This window comes from Solea senegalensis, linkage group LG16, assembly GCF_019176455.1.
Source record: "Solea senegalensis isolate Sse05_10M linkage group LG16, IFAPA_SoseM_1, whole genome shotgun sequence".
NCBI classification, from domain to species: domain Eukaryota; kingdom Metazoa; phylum Chordata; class Actinopteri; order Pleuronectiformes; family Soleidae; genus Solea; species Solea senegalensis.
In genome coordinates, this window is record NC_058036.1 from 7,682,994 (window position 1) to 7,706,633 (window position 23,640).

Sequence of the window (23,640 nt, forward strand, 5' to 3'; positions counted from 1 at the left end):
TTTTTTAGCTGTGTTTGCCTCTAAGCAGCGTAACTCAAAAGGTAAACAACCCTTATGACCCTCCAAAATTCAGTTAACAGTTGGGGAGTGTAATGGCACTCTACTTTTGATTATTGGGCAATACCCACAGGCTGTTTAATGCTAATTATATACAAAAATGTATATATTTATAGAGAAAATCATGTATCCTATGTACTTGCTTTTATATTTGAAAAAATTACAAATGGAGTCGTTTTAGCCATGAAGTTGACTCTTAAGACTGCATTAACAGATGAGACTCCTTGAGACTATAACAGTGACTAGCTCAGCGGCTCCATTTGTCACTTTGATTTTACAAGGTCTGGCGTAATTCTCTGTGGGTCTGGGAATCTGGTTTGAATAATCATACGTGGGTTGAGGACACCTGCCGAGACCAGCCTACGAATCAGACCGAGCCAAGATTTCATGTGGAGGCTTCGCTTAAAGGTGTTAAAATAGAATAAATGATCAACATGTGCAGTCCATATCATTCAAAAAGCCTATTGTTACTCAAGACTTGTACAGCTTGTTATCTGTCTGGGGACCGATTGATCAACGCTCCAGTAATCAATAGAGCCTTTTTATTGTCCTGTCCTTGGGAGGACCTCTCTACATATCCTCAGAAGATTAACATCCCTGATCAATGGAACACACACAAACCAGCTTCCTCCAGTTTCTTGCTTAGTGTGAAAATAAACCACAACTGATCCATTTTGATTTTAACAGCTGTTGGCTGCGAGGGGCCTTGCTAAATCTGCGTCCTGACCTTGGCCCTCAATCAGTTTGTGTGCTTACTGCTCACCCACTCATGTCTTTGTAAAAGCGGTCCCCTCGTCAGGTGCATGAATACTCAAACAGCTGCACTATGACCCTCTGGCTTTAGTTTGTCACCACTGTGTTGGTGTGGAGGAAAATGAAGTCCAAGCTCATAAAATTAGTGCAACATGCCCACTTTATTGATTGTTCATCTAGATTAAGTGATGACTTTGGACAGGTTTAGTTTGGCTGAAATAGTGGCGCGGTGTCGTTTCACTCAAAGATTTATCAACGTGCCGCGCACTTACAGACAATACAGCAAAAAACTCTAAAGCTGCTCGTACGCAAAAGAATAGAGGAAAATGTGTGTCTCCACTAAAACGTGTGCAATGAGTCCTCCAGCCTGAGATAATAGCATTTGGGAGTGCTGCAGGCGACAGTGGCCTCCACATCAAAGCAGGAAGACAGATACAGTTGCCTTAACAACCGATGCAACACATTTACTGGATCCTGCTCCCTGCCCTTCAGCCAACATCTACATTTAGCTACACCATACGACCACTACATGCTTTTGTAAAGCTGCAATTGCATCCCAGACCAAAAAAAAAGTCATTTACGTCTGCTTCTGCAGGAACAACTGTACTGAAGCAAATATGCAGGTGATGACTTCCAAATATTTAAAAAGGGATCATTCAGTAATCCAACAGAAGTTATTATTTCCCAAAATGAGAACGTTCGTCTCGATGCTCCGGCCTAATATACAACTAATATAAGTTGTCCTCCGTGTATCTGGTGTGACCTTTGCCTTGTCATCATTTTAATTGGCGATCACAGGAGTGCACAGATAAGTAGGTTTTTGCATAATGACATGTCATTTGCCCCCACAGTTGGTCACACAGGGCATGTAACATTAGTCCTGCCATCCACACGGATGCAGTATCAGCATGATCTCAAAGCCAGGCTCATAAAAACATCCATTAAAGTCACTGATAAGTGTTTTTTCTTTCTTTCTGTGGATAGTGTGTGATAGGCAGAGAGAATGGCGATGATTTTTCATGTGACTTCAGATTGCTAAATTGTCCACAGCATTGACTTTATGGTTCTCGCCTCCCTTTTACCTCCGTATTCTTTGAATATAAGGGACGGGGAAAAGTCACAGTCTTGTCCCATCAAAAAGAATCTGGCATTTCTTCTGAGCTTTGAAAATGGATTTAGTTTTTATCTCTAACAGTGGTGATGGTAATTTGCACCTTTTCTGGTGCTCAATTTTCTGAGTTGGGTCACATACGGCTCCAGCGTGTGAAATAGCAACACAGACCGAGCAATAGACACACAAGGCAAACCGAGTCGTGTGTGTGTGTGTGTGTGTACGTGCATGCTTGTGTCTACCGACAGCCCGAGAGTAAACAGAGAGGATATTAATCCCCCCATTTTACTTCCCCTGCCCTTGTGTTTTCGTCATTTTTAATAACACGGTTTCCATTCAACAATTAATCCAATTAACAAGGATCCAGATAATTAATGAACATGTGTTTAGCCCCGTTTGAAGAGAGGCTGTTAGCTCACTCTCAGTCAGCTTTGAGAGCGCCCTAGGTTTACGAGTGAAAATACACTGACGGAGACAATGGAGACCTCGGTGGGGGCCCAGTAGCTGTTTGAAGGCTGTCTCGGGGGCCGCGGCTGCAGGGAAAGCGAGTGGGATGTGGTGGCTCTGTCAAAGCAGGGCTTTCTGCGATAAAGGCTGAGGCTCTGAAGGAGGCAAACAAGAGACCCAAGGGCTCAGATAACACACATACAAACAAGAACAACATCGCTCCTCTTTTCTTTTGACTTACTTACTTTTGACTGTGGGGAAAATCTTGGCAGAATCTGGGTCATTTACATTTTGAGGAAGGTGAGAACAGTAGAGTATATACCGAGGAGCACATATACACATGTACCCATTATTCATTTGAACTCATATCACGAGCGCGACATGACAAATACCCCCATACTGGTGCCTGTGTCGACATGTTCATACACCGCTGCACACATTTTTGCTGGTGTGTGGTTATATAGAATATATAGTGTGTGTGTATTTGTTATTGTTACTCTGTGAGCTTTATTTATTTTGTCTTAAACTCGCCCTGAAATAAGAACTGTAAACAATCGCGACGTGTAAGTGGAATTGATGGCAGGACAGTGAGGGACGATTCCCTTAGTTTTTACTTTACTTAGCAGCGCGGCGGATCAAATCGTTAAAAATCGGCAAATTTGCAGCCCTCTAATGTCCAACTTAAATGTCAGTAGCCGTACAGCAGCTATAGATTGACATTTAACCATAACGCCATGGAATGGATTCTGTTAAAACATTTCTTTGTCAGGTGACCTCACAATTACGTATATATCAGCTCACTAGTGCAGCAGTGCAGGGAGAAGCTCATGTGGATAAGGAGAGTCATGAGTCGAGATCACATCACAGTTTCATGTTTATTTAGGTTCATGAATGTTTTAGTGTTTTTATAGTAAAAAAAAAACAAAAAAAAACACAAAAATGTTCTCTATAACTTTAAGTTTTACTGGTTCACCAGGACGAAAAACATCCCTGTTGCCCCAGGCTCCCTTACACATTAATAATGAGGGCGTGTGTACTTGTATTTATTACCTCTTTCGGAAAAATTCTGGCATAAACACGAGAGACCAAAACCTGGTCCTAATGAGAACAGGCTATGATTTCAACTCAGTGTATTTATTTGTAGAGCCCCAATTCATAACCACCATTACCTCATGGCATGTTCAACTGCCTTAACTGGTCATGGTTTAAGTTAGGATAACACTTTGTTTAGACTGTCTAAATCAGAGGTCTCAAACCTGAGGCTCCAGAGCCATATGCGGCCCTCCAATCAATTTTAAGCGGGCCACCACTCTTCTATGTTTATTTTAGTAATATATTCATTTTTCAATCACGCAAAAGGTATTTATTGTGAACTATATATCAGTCCATATCAACACGGACACTTTTATTTTGAAATCCTGCAAAACCACACTGCTTCTGCTTCTCCCCAAAAAGTTTGACCAGACTAAGTTACTCAATGGCCCCCATATATAAATGAATGGAAGCCAATGCAGAGTCCTTAAAAGAATATATATATATATATATATATATATATATATATATTTATATATGAGGAAGAAGTGTAAGCTAGTGGAGTGTTACAGTGGCACAAGGAATCAAATCTATCACAATTCAAGCTGAAACTGCAGCATTTCACCCAATAACACATTCAACTGTCACTACCACGGCTATTCCCTATTTTGTTAAAGGTCACCTTGTGTTGTCGTGTAGATGCACCAGTGGTTTGGCAACCGCGTGATGGAAATGCCTGTTGGCCTGCCCCTGTTGTCACCCAGAGGGGAAGGGGGGGTGGGGCAGCTGGGGCCACTTGTGACAGAAGGCGGTGCTGGGAGAATCTCACCTCCAAGTTCCCACCTCGCACCTGCCGATCATCAATCAACAGGAGGCGATGACACTCCAGAGCCCACGCCACAATTGTACAGTAAGGGATAAACACGTTTGACTGAGTCCTCCTTTTTTCCCCCCTTCAGTCCCTCGTTGAGGACATCGGCATCAATACGGCTTTAACGCGCTGAGCTGATACTACATCTGTCGCCTCCGATTGTTAACAGTGCGCGGATCCATTCCTGTTCCTAGTGTAATTATTTACTTGGCCGTTGGCCTGTTTGTTGTCCTCCCGTTGGCCTGTAGCAGGAAAAGCAACGAGTGTTTGTGAGTGATAAGACCTGAAGACGAGGGAAGTGGGATTTCAAGAGTGGCGGACAGAGGCAGATTAACATCTGCATGGGAATGAATGGAAGCGATGGTCTGGTCAACCCCGGCATCAAAACACACTGATAAGCACACACACATGAACCCAAACAAATCAGGGTTTGAGATTGTAGGTGTCTTTAAGAGTGGAGTGCGGAGCAGTACTGTACGCAGATAAATCTCCATTGTAACGTCCTGTCTGGCACAGGCTCAGCACGTCCACCATGCAGACATGAACCAGACGAGTCATTCCCGGGGGGGAATGACTCGTCTGCCTTCATCACTGGTCCTAACAATCTACCGTATGAGACTGTAACGTTCAAATATGAGGCGCGGCGCAGCAGGAGCGGGATAATGAAGACGGAATGCTCAAAGTCTGCACCGTGCGCCAGGTTATGGTACAACATGAAGCCCACAACCAAACTTTGAATCGCTAGTGTGACCCAGATGGACGCGTGGTCTTAAGATAAGGGAGCGCGGTGATGTCGTTAAGTGCCAGTTGCTGCCTCAGTTCTGTTCTCTTTTTTTTTCCACTTGTGAGGGAAAAACAGATAAACAACTGGTGCAGTCTATAACCCCTCCACCACCTCCACCACCTCCTCCTCCTCCTGTCTCTGCAGCTGACTGCTCCTAAATCTCAGGTCTGGTTGGAGCTAGACAGCTCTCTCTACCAGGTGACACAACATCCCACTTCCCTCCCCTCCATCCATCTCGACGTGGCCCACACATTCTCTCCTTCCCTTCATTTTTCTCCATGCTGATTTCATCTTGGCCTGCAGCTCTGTCTCTGAGCTCGGGCACAACATATCTCCCTGTTTCCCCCTCTTTATTCAGCATGTTCTCTGTCTCCCTCAAACACATAAGCATTTCCAAGCTGCCTTTCCTCTCACATAATTGTTTTTTTTTTTTGTTTTTTTTTAAACGTCTCAGCCATTTCTCCACTTTTCCTCAATCTCTTTTTTCCCCTCCGTCAACACAATCGGTGTGATGGTGTAGCTTTTGTTGCGACACAAAAGCCTTTGTGGGCCTGCCATCATTTTGATGTGGTGAGACGGAGACGCACCAGGACAAACTCGAGCTCTGTGGATCCGGCTTAGGGAAAGCCACGGCTCATTCTGCGATAACGGCTCAACCTGAAGGCTGGAGTAACCGCTGGGGATCGAGCCAGACACACGTGTGAACGTGCCGCTTCTGCGCGGGCCGACGGCACTGATCTTTTATGGGTGTATGAGTTTCTCTATAAAGAGTCCAGTGTCGCTGCAGTGCAGTTACATTTCCAGCAGTAAAACCCGGGCTTGCATGTGTTCGTCAGTGGGAGTTATTGCTGGCTGCAGGGCAGTGGCAGCTGTTGTGAGGATTTCAGCTAGCCAGGCTAATAATAACCCCCGGAGCTGAGCGAGTGCCCACGGGCCGCACATCGCCTAGCGCTGACCCTCGGAGTCCAGTTGCACTGAAGAGCGAGGTTTAGGCCAAGCTGCGGATTAGAGAACGTCATTTCACCTCCGTACGGACGGGGACTGGTGTGTGCGGGAGTGTTACACAGTCAGAGGGGGGGCAGTTTGGGGGCAGTGTCGCTATCACTTTAAAACCTTTTGGAATATTGGCCATGTCATTTAAAATGAGCTTATTCACCGAATCCTGTTACACGACAAACACATTTAAATGTATACAGGCGCAGTAAAACAAAACAAACTGGATTACCAAGTTCTGCTGTTGGGAAAACATAGATATTACAAAATGGCTGACTAACTAGCTCTAGATCGATAGCCCCACTCTGCATGGCTTCAGGCAGAAGAAAAACTCAAACAAAGAAATGTAAATAATAATGTGGTCTAATCTGCAACAGATTGCATCTGCTGTAGGGAAGTAGAGCAGGATGCTATGACCTGTGTTCTATAACTGGAAGAAACACAGTGAACAGGAAGCAATTTATTTCTTCGTGTACGTTGGGGCACCCGCAGTCACGGAATGATCAATTGCTCATTATGACTAAAGGAAAAGGGGGTCACAACAGGATGATCAGGACCATTTCTGCTCTCTGCTAAATTCATTTCTGAGGGTTTCCTCGTGTCTGAGAACAGGAGCGATGTACAGGAGAAATTCAGATGATGCCGTGCGTGGTTCTTACGGGGCCTGTAGGGCCGGACCAGTCATGCGTAGGCGCCTTTGATAGGCCAAATAACCTCATTGGCTGCACTCATTCCTGTTCATTTCACCGTTCACTCCATTACTCGCATGAGCAATTACAGCTCGGTGATGTTGTCCTGTGCAGTTTGTGGATTTCTGTGTTTGTGTATGAGCTTGTGCGCCTGCAGCCCTCGATTTGAGACCATACAAGCCCATGCTACTTCTCACACTGTCACCTCTCTTAATGAGCGTCTGCGGGTTGCTGAAGAAGTCGAACGCGGATGCCATTTAACATTTAATGGTCATTAGCTCCTGTGACGTGTCCTAATTGAGCCAAAGCAATCAGACTGCTTGGCCCTGTAAGTGTGAAAGTGCAGGCTGCGCAGTAACTGCAGCATGACACTGTCACAGAAGGCTCAGATAGAAGTCACATTTCTGACGAGTCAGCCGATGAATAAAAAGCTTAAAAGCGCCGCGTTTGAACGGCATCCCGGTTTTCCCAGTTGTCCTCTCCATCTCTAAACTCTGCATCCGTTTGCTGGCTCCTAGCCTGTGGCTCAGTGAAATTGGACAGGTGACGCGGGAGAGCGCGGCGTCACTGATACAGTCGGACAAAACCGCAGGCTATTCAGAGTTCGATCCAGTTCCAGAACAGAGGTGAAGTTGAGGCTGTATTTGTTTAGTTGTGCAGCTGTAGCTATACTCTGCTTTGCACTCCTTTTTGGTCTTTCACTGCACACACGAAGCAGCAGGCGGAGAGAGCAGCTCGGCAGGGATCAGCAGCGTGGAACACCTATTCAGTGGCATTCTTTTCAAGATGTGCTGAGGTTGAAATATGAGCGTTATGAACCTGTCTCCTGGTGAAGAACAGATTCCTCCGCAGGTCGGTAAAGTCGCCTTTGCGGGCAGACATGACTTACAATAAGCGACGCCGCTGGTGTCCTTGTGAGTGTCAGGAATCAATTATGTTGTCTTTCCCTTGTGGGTTGCAGGATTGTATGTATATGTGCGTGCATGTGTGTGTGTGTGTGTGGGAGGAGGCCCAAACATTGAGAAGCTGAACAATGTTGTTGGCCCTGTTTCTGTTTGAAAATTCCACGTTGGGGCTGTGTTTCACTTTGGATGGACCTTTGGAAACGCCTGTTCCCACGTTCACGTCCGGACAATTTCTTACCACGTTAACTCTTACTTACAGATTCATGTTCACCTTGTCGTTGGTCAAAATAAATGAGAATACCTGTGCTTGATGTTCACCTTTGTTGCTTCTTGTTACTGCTCTCTCTCAGCACAACCTAACCAAGCAAACAACCACAAAAGGAGAGAATTACTTGACTGATAAAAACATGAAAAAGCCACTAGGGGCAAACTGTCGGTTACAAAAATAAGTCAATTTGAATAGAAGTCTATGGGAAAATGCTCACTAGGATCTTCTTCAATAGAGCATGATGTCAACATGGAAAGAAATAGACAATGAAGCACATATGAGGGGACACCAGAGTGATTGACAGCTGGTACCATCCATTACGTAAGGCCTGTAAACTCCCAGTCTCAAAATGTCAACAAGGCCCCCGCCTCAAATCAGAGGTTCAAATTGGGCTGGACACAGACGGTGTTTATCTGAAAACTGTGTTTTTCAAATGCAGTGGTATGGACACACGCGCACACACACACACAGTGAGTGTTTGTTCACCGTAGGGCGTTTGAGTTCAAAGGACTGTTACCAAACATGTGTGCATACGAGCGTGTTTGTCTAGAGGAATGCTGTCATTCGTCATTCCTGCGCGTCTCTCACAGCGTGTTTAGACAAGCTCTGTCTCCAGCTGCGTCAGTGACAGAATGGGTACAGTGGTACAATGCAGCACAAAACGTGTTCCAGTTGTGGAAAAGAAAGCAGTCGTAGGGGAAGGACAAAATGCACTGCAGATGTTCAACGAGGCAGGTTAGACATTTATCACTTAGATCACCCTTTTTTCTCTCTCTCACTAGCTCTCAAAACTGCACGAGCGTCAATTAAAAGTGTCGTATTGTGGAGACAATGTCATTCGTGTGACTAAATACATACATGATCCAAGCAGATCTATACGCTGAAGGGGTATCTCACCCGGCAGACTTGAACGGTGGCTGTAAATAAAGAAAAAAAAAATTGCTACTGGAGGGGTTTGAGAAGTTTCGGTGGACCCGTCGACAATTCCGCTGCCTTGAGACGTTGTCACTGTGCCGAGGAATCTACTGTAGCTGACATAAATTTAAGCTGGCCACAAATGCTATTGTCTGCAAAGGAGGAAAATAGCAAACAGTCAAACAACCGCAGGAGAGTTTGTCAAAAGGTAAACTCTGGGTTATGTTTTACTTTCAGATCGCTATCTTTTCCACATTTTGAAAGAATGAGTAATACATATTTGGAATAGAGGGCGGTGCGCGTCATGGATTCTGCATTAGCAATCAAAACGTGTTAGTTATGAATACAAACAGAGAGAAAACACCTCATGTCCTGCGGTTAACAATTTATTAATGGAGTTATTGTACAAAGGTGGTGTGGGGGTATAAGTGTAGGTATAAGCTGTGGGGGGGTGGAGCAAAACAGAGGTGTTTGGGGCTTAAACCCCGCCTTCATGTGATCATGCAGGATTCGTAGGTGGGCACCATGTATTTGATGTATATGAAGGCATCCTCCCCTCCATAGCGCTCAAACATCTCCAGAGTCTCCTGGATCAGGTCACCAACGTTTTCTCTCTTCTGCTGGCTGTAGACAATGCCGTCTCCTGAGTTGACTGGGGACAGAGACACACACAGAGAGACAGAGACAGATAGAATGAGACAAAAAAATCACACATGGGGACATCACAGTCTGGGAGGTGGATGACGACGGGGCTCACAAAGCGCCACCTGTGGCCGCGCCGCATTGCTCTGCCGCAGACCGGGGTTGGCAAATGCCAAACTTCCATCTGACTTCAAACCCAATGGACAGATTTAATTTAATTTACTCCTCTTGTGCCGCGGCCAGTGGGGACTGAACAGCGGAGGAGTTTTTAAACTGTTCAGCTCAAAGTTTAATGAGGCAGCCTGCAGAGAGGAGAGCGGTGTAAAGGACGGACGAGTTAGTGACAGCTCCTCTGCTGCACAGCTCTGCACGGGTGCACACAGAGCCTGAGCAGTGACCTGGAGTCGCGCTCCACAGGTAAGTGTGTGCGTGTGCAAACATGCGTGTGTCTAAATGTGTGAATTTGAAATCACATACCGTCACTTCAGAGAGTATGTTTTTGCATTCACATACTGTAAATGTGGCAAATACTGTATATGACAACAACGCTGCACAATCTCTTCCTGGACACACACACACAACCACACACACACACACACACACACAGAGTGTGAAATAAAACATACAAAATGGTGCATCAGAGCTCTGGCGTGCTGGGGGAACTTATTGGCCAAGAAAAACTGAGGTGTGCAGCCTTCACTCCAATGTTCTTCCTCCAGTTCACCTGCAGGCACTCTTAAACACAAACACACAAACACACAGACATGCACGCACACACACACACACACACAGATTGTGACTTAATCAGCACACAGCAAACTGCCAATTTCATGCCACTGCACTGTGGGCTCAAAACACTTTTCAGAGGGAGGTAACTATAGGGAGGGATAGGGTGTGTGCGCACACACACACAACATGTTTTGTGACAACTGCCCTGTTGAACAAAAATATCCTTGAGGAAGAGAAAACCCATCTCTCACTCTTTGATATAAAAAGAGAGAAGGACATTAAACCCCTCTTTCCTTCATTCCTAACATTCTATCCCTGTTTCAGTCTATTCTTATCCTTCATTTTCCCCGACACCCCGCCCCGCCACCCCTGCTCTCCCACAGTTGCCTCCTCATTAAAACACAAAGACAGCCAGTCCCATAAAGTGGGCTGTTAAGCAGTAGCACATCTATGATCTCAATCTGCCGCACTTGCTCTCTCCTCAGGATTCACTCTCCTGTTTTACATGAAAGCGACGGGGGATTCCTCCAGCCGCGCTTTGACCGCCGGTTTGCCTGAATGCGGCGCTTTGCTTACAGCGGCTGCAGCGTTCGCCGTTTCTCCTCTCGGAGAAACAACTGCAATAACTGTATACACAAAGGAATGCAGCTCTTTGCTCATTTCCAAACTCGGCGTTTTATTTTTTGCAGCTCCCCACAACACAGGGCCCTGCATCGTAGTGAGCGAAATCTTAAATAGCATCTAAAACGCATCCATCTGTGCACTGAGAGGAAACAAAGAGGCGACGCAATCAGAGAGGAATGAGAGTGGTGGACAGGAGACATTTGGGCCACTCTTACAACTCTGTGACTGCGTGCATGTTTGTCTGTGGAGGTTAAAAAGCCAAGTCCACAGAGAGCCACCCCCCCGAAAATGAGCAGCCAAACAGGCCCAGAGGGAGAGCTTGGCCTTCACATAGAGAACGCAGGGAGCTGAGGAAGAGGTGCAGCTCGGGGAAGTGACAGAAGTCAGAGACCCGCTGACTGGGGCCTGGAGTGGGGGCAAGGAGGTCGTGTACAGTGGGAATTGTTGCTGTTGCTTCACAGAGTCGTCTCCAAGTGCATATCCGTGATGGTGATCTGTTTGCGAAGACAGCAGCATCAAAAGGAAGAGGCCAGAAGACTTCACATTGATTCTCGATATTTAAAGAAGCAAGAACGGGAAAAGTGTGTTTGAGGAGGGGTAAAGAAGCAAGAACGGGAAAAGTGTGTTTGAGGAGGGGTGGAGGGGAGAGGAGAGAGAGAGAGAGAGAGAGAGAGAACGAGGAGGGAGGTGTTAAAAGCTGTCTCTGCAAATGTCCTTCAGCAAAATCACTCGTCTCCTATACTGTATCCTTGCTTTTTTTTTCCTCCCTCTGCTTTCAGCAGCAATAACTGAAACCCTGGGCAGAGAGAGAGAGAGAGAGAGAGAGAGAGAGAGAGAGATGGAGAAGGAGGAAAGAAAAATCTTTAAAAACAATCATAATAAAAACTCCCGCCCTGTGAACAGAAGGAAAAGGGCCTTAGCGGGAGGAGTTGGCAGCGTGCGCTCCTCTGAGGAAGGGGAAGGGTCGATACGGCTGCAGACAGCGGAGGATCCGACGCACGGCGACATTTACTACACGGAGGGTGGAGGAAGGAAAGGAAAGGTGGCACAGAGAAGGTGCTTTGTTTCCACCTTTCAAGCTAAATCCCAGGGATTGGAGGGGGCCTTCAGCAAAGAGACAAGAAGAAAAAGGAATTAACGATGAGGGAGATAGATCTGTCTGCCCGCCTGCCTGTCTGTCTGTCTGTGCTTCTCTCGGACCGCGCAGCCCCCTGATTTCTGGCAAACCACACCAGACCAACACAACAGCTGTAGCCTCCCTCCTCCACCCTGTTCCTGTTCTTTCTCCATCCCTCATTCCCCACGGTCCTAAACAACCTGTCTTCCCACATCAAGCTCAAGACGAGCAGTCACAGATGCAGGCAGGCGCGGCGCTTCCTCCGCACTAACTTCACGTATACATACAGACGCTATATTTTAGGAGTTTATTCACTGTTGCCAAACTGGGTCAGATGATTATCATATTTCCCTCCCGTGTTTCGTTTTTCTCCCCCCTCTCTCTTTCTCTAACTGTAACAGTGCTGTACTCTTGCCCCATATTAAGACTTGTGACCAAGGTTAGAATTCATCATGTGTACGTTGCATGGTGTTAATCTCTTCTCCTACCAGGAACAGGGTGTCACACACACACACACACACACACACACACACACACACACACACACACACACACACTGCAACAGCTTAAGGAAGTTTAGTTTCTGGAAAATTCCAGAGCTGCTATAACACAATATCAACTCACCTATTGTTTCTAATCAACTTATGCCTGAGTGAGGAAGTTCCTTATGAAAGCAGCTTAGACAGCAAGAGAGAAAAAGAGAGGATCTAACGGCGACATTAAGAAGAGAATCTGTGAATGAGAGACCTGTTTTTCTTTTTATGGGGGTTTTGGTCTTTCTCAAAAGGGGAAATGGAGGAATGCAGATTATGAGTGCCACGGAACAGCTCCAGTTCCAGGAATACTTGGAGCTGCTGTTGACTGCATAACCGAGGGTGTTTTATCGAGAGCGTGTGCTGTCACTGTGTCCTGTTACTGAGCGATAAGTCAAGATGTGCAGGGAGAAAAAAAATCGTGATTAGGATCTGATTCTTGACATGGATCCTGGTCGTGTGGTAGAGACTGCAATTTGATCCACACTAAATACGACGTGTATATTACGCGTGAGCCATGTGGTGTGTGTGTGTGTGTGTGTGTGTGCGTCTGAGACAGAGCGTGGTGGGAAGTGTGAGGAGGTGGAGGGGAAGAGAAGAGAGGGGCGCTCACCTCTGGGGGAGGCCTGTGCTTAACAGCAGGGCTCTAATTAAAAGGGCCTCACAGTTGGGTGCAGGCAGTCTCATAAAGAGACTCACACTCTCGCACAGGGGAGAGAACAGGTGTGAGTGTGTGTTTCTGCGTGAGCGCACACACCTAAACCGCAGGTCTTTGTGAAGAGAGGCCAGTGAAAGACAGCATCTCAGCTACGTGTCTGTCTGTCTGTCTGTGTGTGCAGAGGTAACTACTGTGTATATGTAGTAATACACATAGTTGTCTTTTTTGTCCACACAGAAATGGCATTTTGGGAGATGTCATAGTCCCGCCTCTGTCTTTGTTGTCGTCATCATACTCTTGTGTGACTACTGTCAATAATAATGAAAAAAGTCAGCTTGAAAAGACACTGGAATTCAGTAGAACACTTCCTGTCCTCAGCGATTTCAGACAGAAGAACACAAGTGTTTAACAGTGAAACTGAATCGTAAAATAAGGGGGAGGAGAACTTGAATAAACACATTAGTGATTGTTCCCTGTAGCCCTTTCACACTGGCACGAGAGCCCAAATATCATTTTGCAGCAGTCGTTCAAACTGAAAAAAGAACTGGTTCAAAAATAGTTGGTTCTTCCTTGACATTATCAGTGGTCGCGTCATGTTTCTGGGTTGTGAAGACGAGCGGGAAGTAGAGGAAGTATGAAGAAAAGTGTTCCTCTTAAACTGCTTCTCCACAAAGCACTGTCCGAAAGCTCAGTCGCGTGGCAGAACTGACCCGTGTCCTTCTCGGAAAGTAGTAAGGATTGTGCCAGAAATCCACGACTGGCTATATGTGGTGGCCTGAGACACACACACACACACATCCAGTAAATGCATGTGACAAGGAGAGCATATAAGGGTTAGGAGAGGTGGAAAAGGTATATTGGTGTTTGAATGAGGTAAAAAACAAAAGAGTTGAAAGAGTTAACATCAAAATGAACTCATACATAACAATCGTGCCTGTTTTTAATTATATATATATATATAACGTCATGTTATGTTCGCGAGGGTTTCACATTACAAGTTTACCAGGCTGTATGTTTCCCATAAAAAGTAAAAGACAAAACAGATTTAGCAAATTGCATTTCATAAAGAAGTTACTAATGACTGCTTTATTCTTATGTGTAGGATCGACTCAGAGCCAGAGCCAAAAACAAACAAACATATAAATCTGTCTCTGTGGGGACATTTTGTCAGGTCCCCACAACTTTAAAGGGCTTTTCAGGGTTAAGACCTGGTTTCAGGGTTAGGGTTACTATTGGGTTTAGGCTAGGGTAAGGGTTAAGGGTTAAAATTAGGCACTTAGTGGTGATGGTTAAGGGGATGCATCACTTTTGCAATTACGCCACCAAACACTTCTCTCATGTTGGAGTTGGAGCTAATAAATATTAAATAATAATAACATCGTAGCGTAGAAAAGAGAGCAGAACACAAAGGAGTTAGCGCGCACAACCGTTGACATAGATGACACATGCTACTGGGAAAACCAATCACAGCCACTGCAGCCTGTGTCGTCTCGATATATGCTGTATATAGTTAATCCCCGGGCAGACGCAGATCAGATTACGTAACAGATTACACCCCGCCAAACCTGCGCCGTATCTATGGCACCGACTCAATGCAGATGCATGAATTGGCACCGGGTCCACAGCCCATGAGCCAGAGGAACAGCGGTTCACATACACAATGTACGCCGACACACAAACACACTAACGCTCTGTGTGTGTAATCAATAAGCATTTCAGCACAACACAGCGAGCAGAGCAAGACCAGCACAATCACATCTCTCTCTCTCTCTCTCTCACGCACACACATCCACATGAGGTCGCGAGCAGAGAAGTAAAACAAAAGTCTTATGGCCGGCAGTGGTTTATTAAACTCTGAACCTCTACACACACGCATCATCTGACTGCTCATGCTTACTGAAGTCTGACCTTTGCTGTAGGTCACTGATCTCATTTTCCATGTGTTCATCCAGGCCCGGCAGTGTTCAGTCTATACGCTTGCTGCAGCCCGGTGCCATTTCAACCCGCTGAAAGGTGGACATCGGCAACGGCGGCTGCCAGGTAAAGGGAAGCGTGTCAAGGTCGGATTGCATCGCAGAAAGTAAGACCGGAGGAAAGCGTCGACATGGTTGAGACAAAGACGTAACCCACCGAGGACGCTTCTGAGCCGCACAAGAGACGAGGCTGATGGATTCCAATCGACCAGGCTCCCACTGGCTTACTAGTCTACATCTGTGTGTAGAATTGAATTCCAATTTCACACTTCCGCCCAAAACCGTGCAGCGTCTTTGGCTGATATTTCTTGAGGAATGGCCTGAGAGATTCAACTGGTGCAAGACACACACACACACACACACACGCCACAAACCTTCTTCTTGCTCATTTCTTTTTCAATTAACCAACTAGACCTAGCCATGACTGAGAGCAATATCAGTTTGCACCATTTAGTCATGGTTTTAATGCACAAAGAGGGCTCATCTGAGATGATGGATCAATGCTATTTTCCAAGCTGTTACCATGTCCATTATTGTTTCAATTACCACCACTCCGATAATGGTTATCCCAGTCCCATCTCATCCAATTGCAGCTTGATACATGTATCTGTGACTCTGTGAATCTGCGGAAAGAGACATCTCACGGTATGTTCACAGGTGCATCACACCGACGGCTAAGGAGGACAGCTACGTTTAAGGGATTTTAAAAATGTGCATGTGTACGTTAGTGGTGGCAAAGTATCCCTGAGGCCCTGTTGTGGCGAGGGTTTTCATCTGGGCCAACAAATATAAAAAAATTATATAAAAAATGATATAAAATATACAAAGCTATAGCATAATAATAATACAAAGCTAAATGCTAATCAGTGAAATATTCCTTTAAGTTCTCTCATTTTCCCATAGAATTCCATTCAATGCAGTTCTTTTTGTATTTTCAATATATTGTTACTTCCAGGTTGGCTTCATAAAACAAACATTTTCGAGAGCTGCAATGATGCTGAGGCGTCCGCAGGGACAACACAGATGTTCTCTAAAAACTCCCAGAGGTCCTATCTCACAAGAGCAAGTTCCTTTCACGTAGTCGCTCAAAAGAAAGAAGTAAGAAACATATATTACACTGAATTAAAGATGAAGAATCAAAGCTTGCAGCAGTGCAGTCGAACACAGATGACTTCGCCTTTACCACTGTGCCTGTGTGTCTCTCCCGGGCCGGGAGCAACGTGTCAGTGCTGTCAGGTGTGAGTCAATGTCGTCAGATGCGATCTCATTACGCCAGCTTACCTCAAGGTTAGCTGTGGGCTGCTGGCTAGGCACAAAATCGATCTGCACCGGGGACAGGAGTTAAAGGCCACCACGGTGAGCGGCGCGCACACCCCGGCCACAAGCCAAACAAGCTCTCACTGCACTTTGAAATGCAAAAGCCCCATGATACAGGCATGGACGTGTGAGCTGCAGTAGTATGTGCGCACACGGCTCTGGAGGCACCGTGCAGAGTCTGACGCCATGTGAAAGGGCTGCACATTAACATGAATACGTTTCACTTGCCTTGAATCTGCAAAAGTAATTCAGCAAACATTCCTTATCTCATCAGCAGTCAAAATGCTCTGCATCTCCCACAGATAATAAAAGAATTAAAAGGAGCTGTGCGTAAGAAATGTATTGTATTAACGCAACATGACCGTGATACGCTCTCAGAGATTAAGGAAACATATTAAATTGAAATATTGGCTTTAATGGTGCAGCCAGTTTTATTCAGAATTTAAAGGAATACTTCACCGATTTGCATTTAGCTTTGTATTACTAATAGGGAAAATATTCTATACTAGAATAAATGAAAATATTTCTCAACTCAGGGGAAACTGAGGTTGGGAAGCACAATTTTACAAAAATACTACCCCTATTCTAGTATCCTTTATCCTATATCCTTTCAAATGTAAGTTCAAGTCTGCTAATGCTGTTTTTATGTTGCGTAAAATGTGTAGCTCCTCATAGTTCTTTTTTTTTTTTTTTATTTGTGCGGGATTGGCTCCTCAAACTGCCTGGCAACTTTGAGTCTCTGGGACGGATTGTGATGGAACAATGATCCATCGCAGGGACATAGAGACAAACTACCAATCACTCTCACACCTATGGTTAACGTGTCCAAAACTGATCTCCAGTATTTTTCATTTGGATTTGCAGCGGCTGTTTTAAACTCCAGCTGCATATGTCACATATAGCTCCTCGTTGGCGCACCCATAGTAGCATCCCACCTGTTGATGCATTTCCAGTTGAAAAGGAGCCGCGAGAGAGTGTTATGTTAATTGGACGACGTCTCGCCACTATCGTCGCCCACTGTCGGTCTGCAGCGAGGAGGGAGAGAGCAGAGAAACCGCAGGCTCTTCCCCACAGTGGAGACCATGCGTCTGGACGGTGTGTCAAGCTGGGGTGGGACGGGGGCATTGAAAGAATCATATAGTGCTTGATTGGATGCAAATTAGCATACTCCCCCTACTGTAATATGAGTCATCGGAAATCTCAAAGCAGATTCAAGGGCAACCTCAAGAAATCCAATAGGAATATTGGAAAACCAGCTCTTTTGATATATTGGGTTGAATACCGGCGTGTAGGTGACATCTCATGATTAAAGTGTTGATATTGACGTCACAAAGTCTTTAAACTCCAGAAAGTTTCGCAAACATTTCATATCTCATCAGCAGTCAAACAGCTTTGCATTGAACCTTCTGCGGATAATACAATACTTCTTATCATTTTTAAAAAGAAATAGGCCTATCACTGAAAAACGGATATGGGGGTAAAAACCTGCACAAATATATCACTTCATACATATCTCTTCCACTCGGAAGCCTGATGCAACCTGAGGCCCACAGGTTACGTCAGACAGCAGCAGCATCCAAACGATGTCGTTATGAAGCAAACAAACGTCGCTTCATGCGCTACGTGGCCTGACGTATACCAGCGTTTGACAGCAGTTCAATGAGCATCGACAGGTTTTCGTCTGCGTCTGCACGTGTTTGTCTGAAAATGTCCCAGCAGCCATGACGACGATGTGTGTTCTCCAGATCTGAGAATGGAGCCGTGTCAAATTAACGTCACAAATAATAAATAGAAAGCGGGGAATATTTGTTTGATTCGTGACCTTCGAGAACTAACAGCAGAGGGATGAATATTCATCGCAAACACGGGTGACAGCAGCGGTTTGCTCAGGCTGTGCTCAACCACATCATTATGTGCACACAGATAATGTTTAAGTTACAAGGGAAACCACTTTAACTGTTGTTGTTGTTTTTTTTTAAGATTTACTCCCAATGAGAAATTGAAGATTTTGAATAAAACATTACATTACAGCTCACGCTCGGTGTGGCCCGTTCTGCAGCACGAGCCTGGAAGCACCGATAACATGCTTACACTCATATAAATACGTCTAAATATGGGAAATAAACAGATTAATAGAATAGCTGGTTAACGTCCTGCAGAGACATCACAATGGGGACTCAAAAATAAGGCAAATGACAAAGTTTGGTAACGGGGTGGTAACGTTGATTGGGATGAATTTAGTTTATGAGCTCTGAAGTATGAAATTAAAGTAAAAGGCTTAATTCGAATTAAGCCGTACCTGTAATTTAATTTGAAGTCTGGAACTCTCTGATGTCGACCTTAATTCCACTATGACTGCGAATTTATGTACGTGACAGTTACAACCAACGGGGACGAGACTGAGAGATACAGTGAATGACGCCTTTTGTCAGCACCGTGAAACGTCACCAGATTAATTAGATAAAAGAAAATACACCAGAGCCGGGGTTACAAAAGGACACAAAAGAGTTCACATGGTCCCAATAAGCTGACATTACATTACAAAGTGAATCAGAGGCGAAGCCCCGCACAACATCTGAAAAATATAAAGAACTCAATAAAACACATTACTGAAGGTGGAATGACCTGCACAACAAAGGGAGGAATGAAATCAGAGAAATCCCTTCTTCAGACAGAAAATCATGTTGGGATTCAGGTGGAATATAAAAAAAAAAAGAAAACTGACAAAGAGAGAGACAGATGAAGAGTGACAGAGACGGAGGGAGAGAGAGGAGGTCGAGTGGCATAGTCAATTCAAAGAGCGACTCCGTTTGTCCTCTTCACTCATCACAAGAGGAACATTTGAAGTGACATACTAATTTAAGTTAGTGACAAATCAAAGTCGATCACTGATATCGCGCTAAACCGTGGCGAGTATCCTCTCTCTCTCTCTCTCTCCCTGCACTTCACACTTCTGCAAGTCATTGAAGGGACGTACTTGTAGTTTGAAAACATCAAAGGGATAAGGTGTGCTTTAGCCCCTGAGACGCAGAGCTCCTCTCGCCAAAAACAGTGTCATTACTGCACTGTGAGCACACACACACACACACAGAAAGTCTTTCACACACATGTGCAAAGGCACACATGCACATATACGCAGAGACGGCCTCTGTGCCTGGCTCATAAAATCACTTTAGTCTTCATAACCACTTTAGCCTTGGAAGCTGCCATCAGTGGAAGGACACACACACACACGTACAGTAAGGAACGGTGAGCCATCCAGCGCTTCCATTAGCCTAATGAAGTGGCTCCTTAAGATGGATGACATGACATCACCTCCACCACCAATCACAATATCACCCCTAAAAAACCTTCGGCTAAAAGCTCCACCCGTCTCCCAGCTCCCGCCACACCCCCCCACCACCCCCCAACCCCACCCACTACTTATTGCACCAAATGGACGTTGAGCATTCCAAGACCCATTCAGCCCTCGCACAGCACTTTTATTGGCCTGGTTATTTATCTCTTTAATGCAGTTGGCTGGAGTGGACGCCTTTGGATGCAGAGACGGAGTGAATCGCGGTGGGGGCGGGCGGGCGGGCGGCGCTGGAGCAATGTGATTAAAAGAACTTTGGTTCAACAATGACAATGGCACCAAGCAGACAGTACGAAGTCTGTCTGCATTCAGAGCAGGGACAAGCCAGCGCGGGAGGCTACGGGGAACTCTGCGGCTGGCGGTATCCAAGGGTCACTGTGAACGCAGAGAATACTCCTGGAAACTATAGGCTTTACTAATTCCATTCAGGAAAACGGAATACAGTTTGCACCAAGCAGTGAAGTAGAACTCAGTCCGGTTCGCACCTGAACTTGCATTTCCATGACTGGGTGTGTGGGCCAGGAAGTGTCCCGCACAGCGTGACATCACACAATGTCGCCCACTAATAAATTCCACGAAGGAGGAGAATGCAACACAGGGGGAGGGCGGGACATCCATGTATGTTGTGTTCTGCTGTAGGGCTGTGCAGAAAAACACACCGCCATTCTGTGTTTTTGCCTTTCATTGCATGGAAGCAAAGATTCTCTGTTGAGAAATAAATGGAGTGCAGTGTGTGTGGAGCTCCACGCTGTGCTGGGTGCAGAATGGTACCCTTCACCACATCTCACAATGGAAATGCAAATAACCTTGTAATGTAGTGAACTGAAGTGAACTGTACTGCGTGGTGGCAACAGGGCTTAAGTGGCACTGTTTGTACCACATGAGACTTAATCTGCATCCATACCAACACTCTTGGTCACATGACCATTCAGGTACACTGGACACGCATGTGCCTGTGTCAGTGTCGTAATGTAACAAAGCAATTTTCACATATCTGTACTTTACTTCGTTATATATTTTTCTTTTAGTCCACTACCTTTCCTAAATAAAATGTGTACTTTTACTCGATACGATACATTTCCCTTAAACACCTTCGTTACTACAAAATAAAAGTTGAGTTGGAAATGTCTGTTTGTTGTCGCTAGTTGTTTTTAGCGGCGCCAGTGGTTAGCTGCTCAGCCGCAGATTTTGGCTCCCAGTGGACTTGAAGTTGTTTAAAAAATGACTTTTGATACTTAAGTACAGTAAAGTCAGGTACTTTAAGACTTTTATTCAAGGAATATTCTAAAAGGTGACTTTAACTTCTACCAAAGCCATTTTCTGGTAAGATACTTGCACTTTTCCTCAAGTATCGCTTTCAAGTACTTTATACATGACTGGCCTGTGTAAACAGTCTCTCCTTGTTTGGTAAAAAAAATAAATATAATCATATGTTTAAATGTTATTCTTTCTAAAAGCAGAGGGAATGTGTTTAATAAGGTATTTGCTGCGGGTGAAATGACTCAGCAAAGGCTTTGGCTTTGATTAGCGCAGCATTTGTGGGACCTGCTTCCTCTTTTTCTTTTTCTTTTTTGCAACAACGCAAATTTCAGCATTATTCCCAACCTAAATTTCCCATAGGTGTTACAGTGTAAATGGTTGTTTGTTGGCGACCTGTGGCTGTAGCCTACTGTCGGCTCCAGCCCGGCAAGCCTCAAAAAGATGAGTGCTACAATAGATGGATAAATGTAAAGGAACTTTAACCTAAGAGGATAAACAACAGGTCTAACACAGCTTTCAAGAATACTGATAATATAACAGACAGTCTGGGACTGCAAATATGATTTGGGAGTCTTGAGTTATTAATGTTTTCTCTGGTAAAATGGTCAAAATGCTGGAAAAACTAACATCACATTTGCCTTTACTTTAAAGACAGTTACATTCATTGGTTATAGCTCAATGGGAGTTATATAGAGAATAGCGTTCCAAGACAATTTCTTTTTATTATTTATATCAATGGACTCGGACTAAAACACTCTCCTCCTCATCCACTCGATCTCAGAAGGACAAAAAAAGTCTTTATGGGTGTAAGACAGCAGGTACAGGCGTCCATAAAGAGTCAGCGTTTTACGGGCAGCAGCGCGGCCCAAGGGCCTGTCAGGGTTTACGTGTGCACGGGCCCTTTAAAGTAGGAGTGTTTAAGTGTGTGTTTTTTTATATAAAGCAAGCGCGTCTGTCTGTCTGTCCTAAGCAGACCAAGAAAATAAATGTATTTGATTTTCTTAGTTTATGCCTGTAAATAGGAGACATACTGTTGTGACGTGAAGGTCAAATGTAAAATGTGTAATGTTACATACATGTGCGGCCATGCGTGCGCTACATCTCAAACAGCCTATGTCCTTTAAAGTGTCATTTGTGATACCCGGAGTCTCCACAGTCATTTTGGACACTGTCAACATTGGATTTTCGAGGTAGGCCAACACTTTGTGCCTTCTGCCAGCGGGCAGATTTTTGAATTACATTTTCTTTTCTTCTCTCACTCTACAGAGAGGAGAAAAAAAAAAAAGGCAGCGAGAGTGACACGATACACACTATGGAAATCAGGCTTAGTTACAAGTGACCAACTGGTCCTTTTGTGTGTCACCTTTTCAGCATGTTTCAATATAATTAGCAGATGTCCACTGAGGAAGGTGCAGTCCAAACAAGAGCGAGGAGGAGGGGGAGAGGGAATAAGGAGGGAAGGGAAGATGGAAGATGGAAGATGGAAGGAAGAGGAGGGGGGCGGGGGAGGTTGGGGTATTGAGATATGCAGGGACAGCAGTACCACCCCAATGTGAGTCATAGGACACACTGTCAGCAGCCATCCAACATCACACTGACTCATTATGCTAGAGGAGAGGAGATGACAGCAGCAGCCATGATCAAGGGGAACGGAGGAGGTGCATCAGTAAGAGGCAGACAGAGACGATGCAGTCAGCAGTTACAGTGGTGGCGCCTCTCTCTGTCCAGCACTAACACACAAACACGCGCACACACACGCACACAGTGTAGACTGAATGTCCTTTTTTTTCATGCCAAATGAGCAACATTGGTCATTTTTATACCGATCGGCCACAACAATAAAACCACTAACTTGTTTTCATGCTGCAGTAAAGCAGTGCGCGTGTGTTCTTTCTTTTAAAAGGGGGATTTATTTATAGCCTCTGTTATGTCTGATCAATAACCATTCAATTATAACATATTTGGGACTTTCAATTAGTCTCCATCGCTTCATGCATCCATGTACAGGTTGTGGCTCGACTACACCATACTATTGTCCTTGTCCCAAGCATTGGAGGGTCATTGATTTTTTTGAATTAAACGTCTAGCTCCGCTAAGCTAAGCTAGGCCGGCGACATGTCCCCTTTCAGCTCGTTAGTATTCGGCATTTTAAACCGAAACTGCCTCTTCTGGTAGGCAGTAGGTTCCATTCCAGTCCGTGTCTTTCTACCCTCCATATCCAGAGTTTTCTATTATCTTCAGGTCAAAGGTCAGAGAGGGAGTGTGTGTACAGTTTCACATGTACAGTATACTTTAAAAGTCCAGTTTTAGTGGGACAAAAGACACCATAAAGTAAACAGTGAGCAGTAAAAGTCCCTGTGGGGATCAGCAGACGAGGTCAAGACAATGTTGGACTTTGACTTCGGAAACGTCCACATTCCATACTAGTTAATCACCAACGCTGATTTCTTTTAACCCGAATCCCATGCGTCGCGGTTAAACCTAATAAAAGCGTGAGCGCGGCTGTCCGAGGCGATTAAGAGGAAGAAGTGATTAGAATTAAAGATGCCGTTTAATTTCAATTTTTGTGTCTTCACAACGCGGTGGAAAATACGGCCCTTCGGGGTA

General features: G+C 45.0%; 1 protein-coding gene across 1 annotated transcript in view; it reads right to left on the reverse strand.

Moving 5' to 3' along the window:
- Positions 1-9,195: 9,195 nt before the first annotated feature.
- The window catches only part of pacrg (PARK2 co-regulated), a 139,741-nt gene continuing 125,296 nt past the window's right edge, over positions 9,196-23,640 (reverse strand). The window contains exon 5 of the mRNA XM_044048262.1: positions 9,196-9,477. Within this exon, the coding sequence (XP_043904197.1) occupies positions 9,317-9,477 (161 nt within the window). The 3' untranslated portion in view covers positions 9,196-9,316. The remainder of the gene's footprint in view (positions 9,478-23,640) is intronic.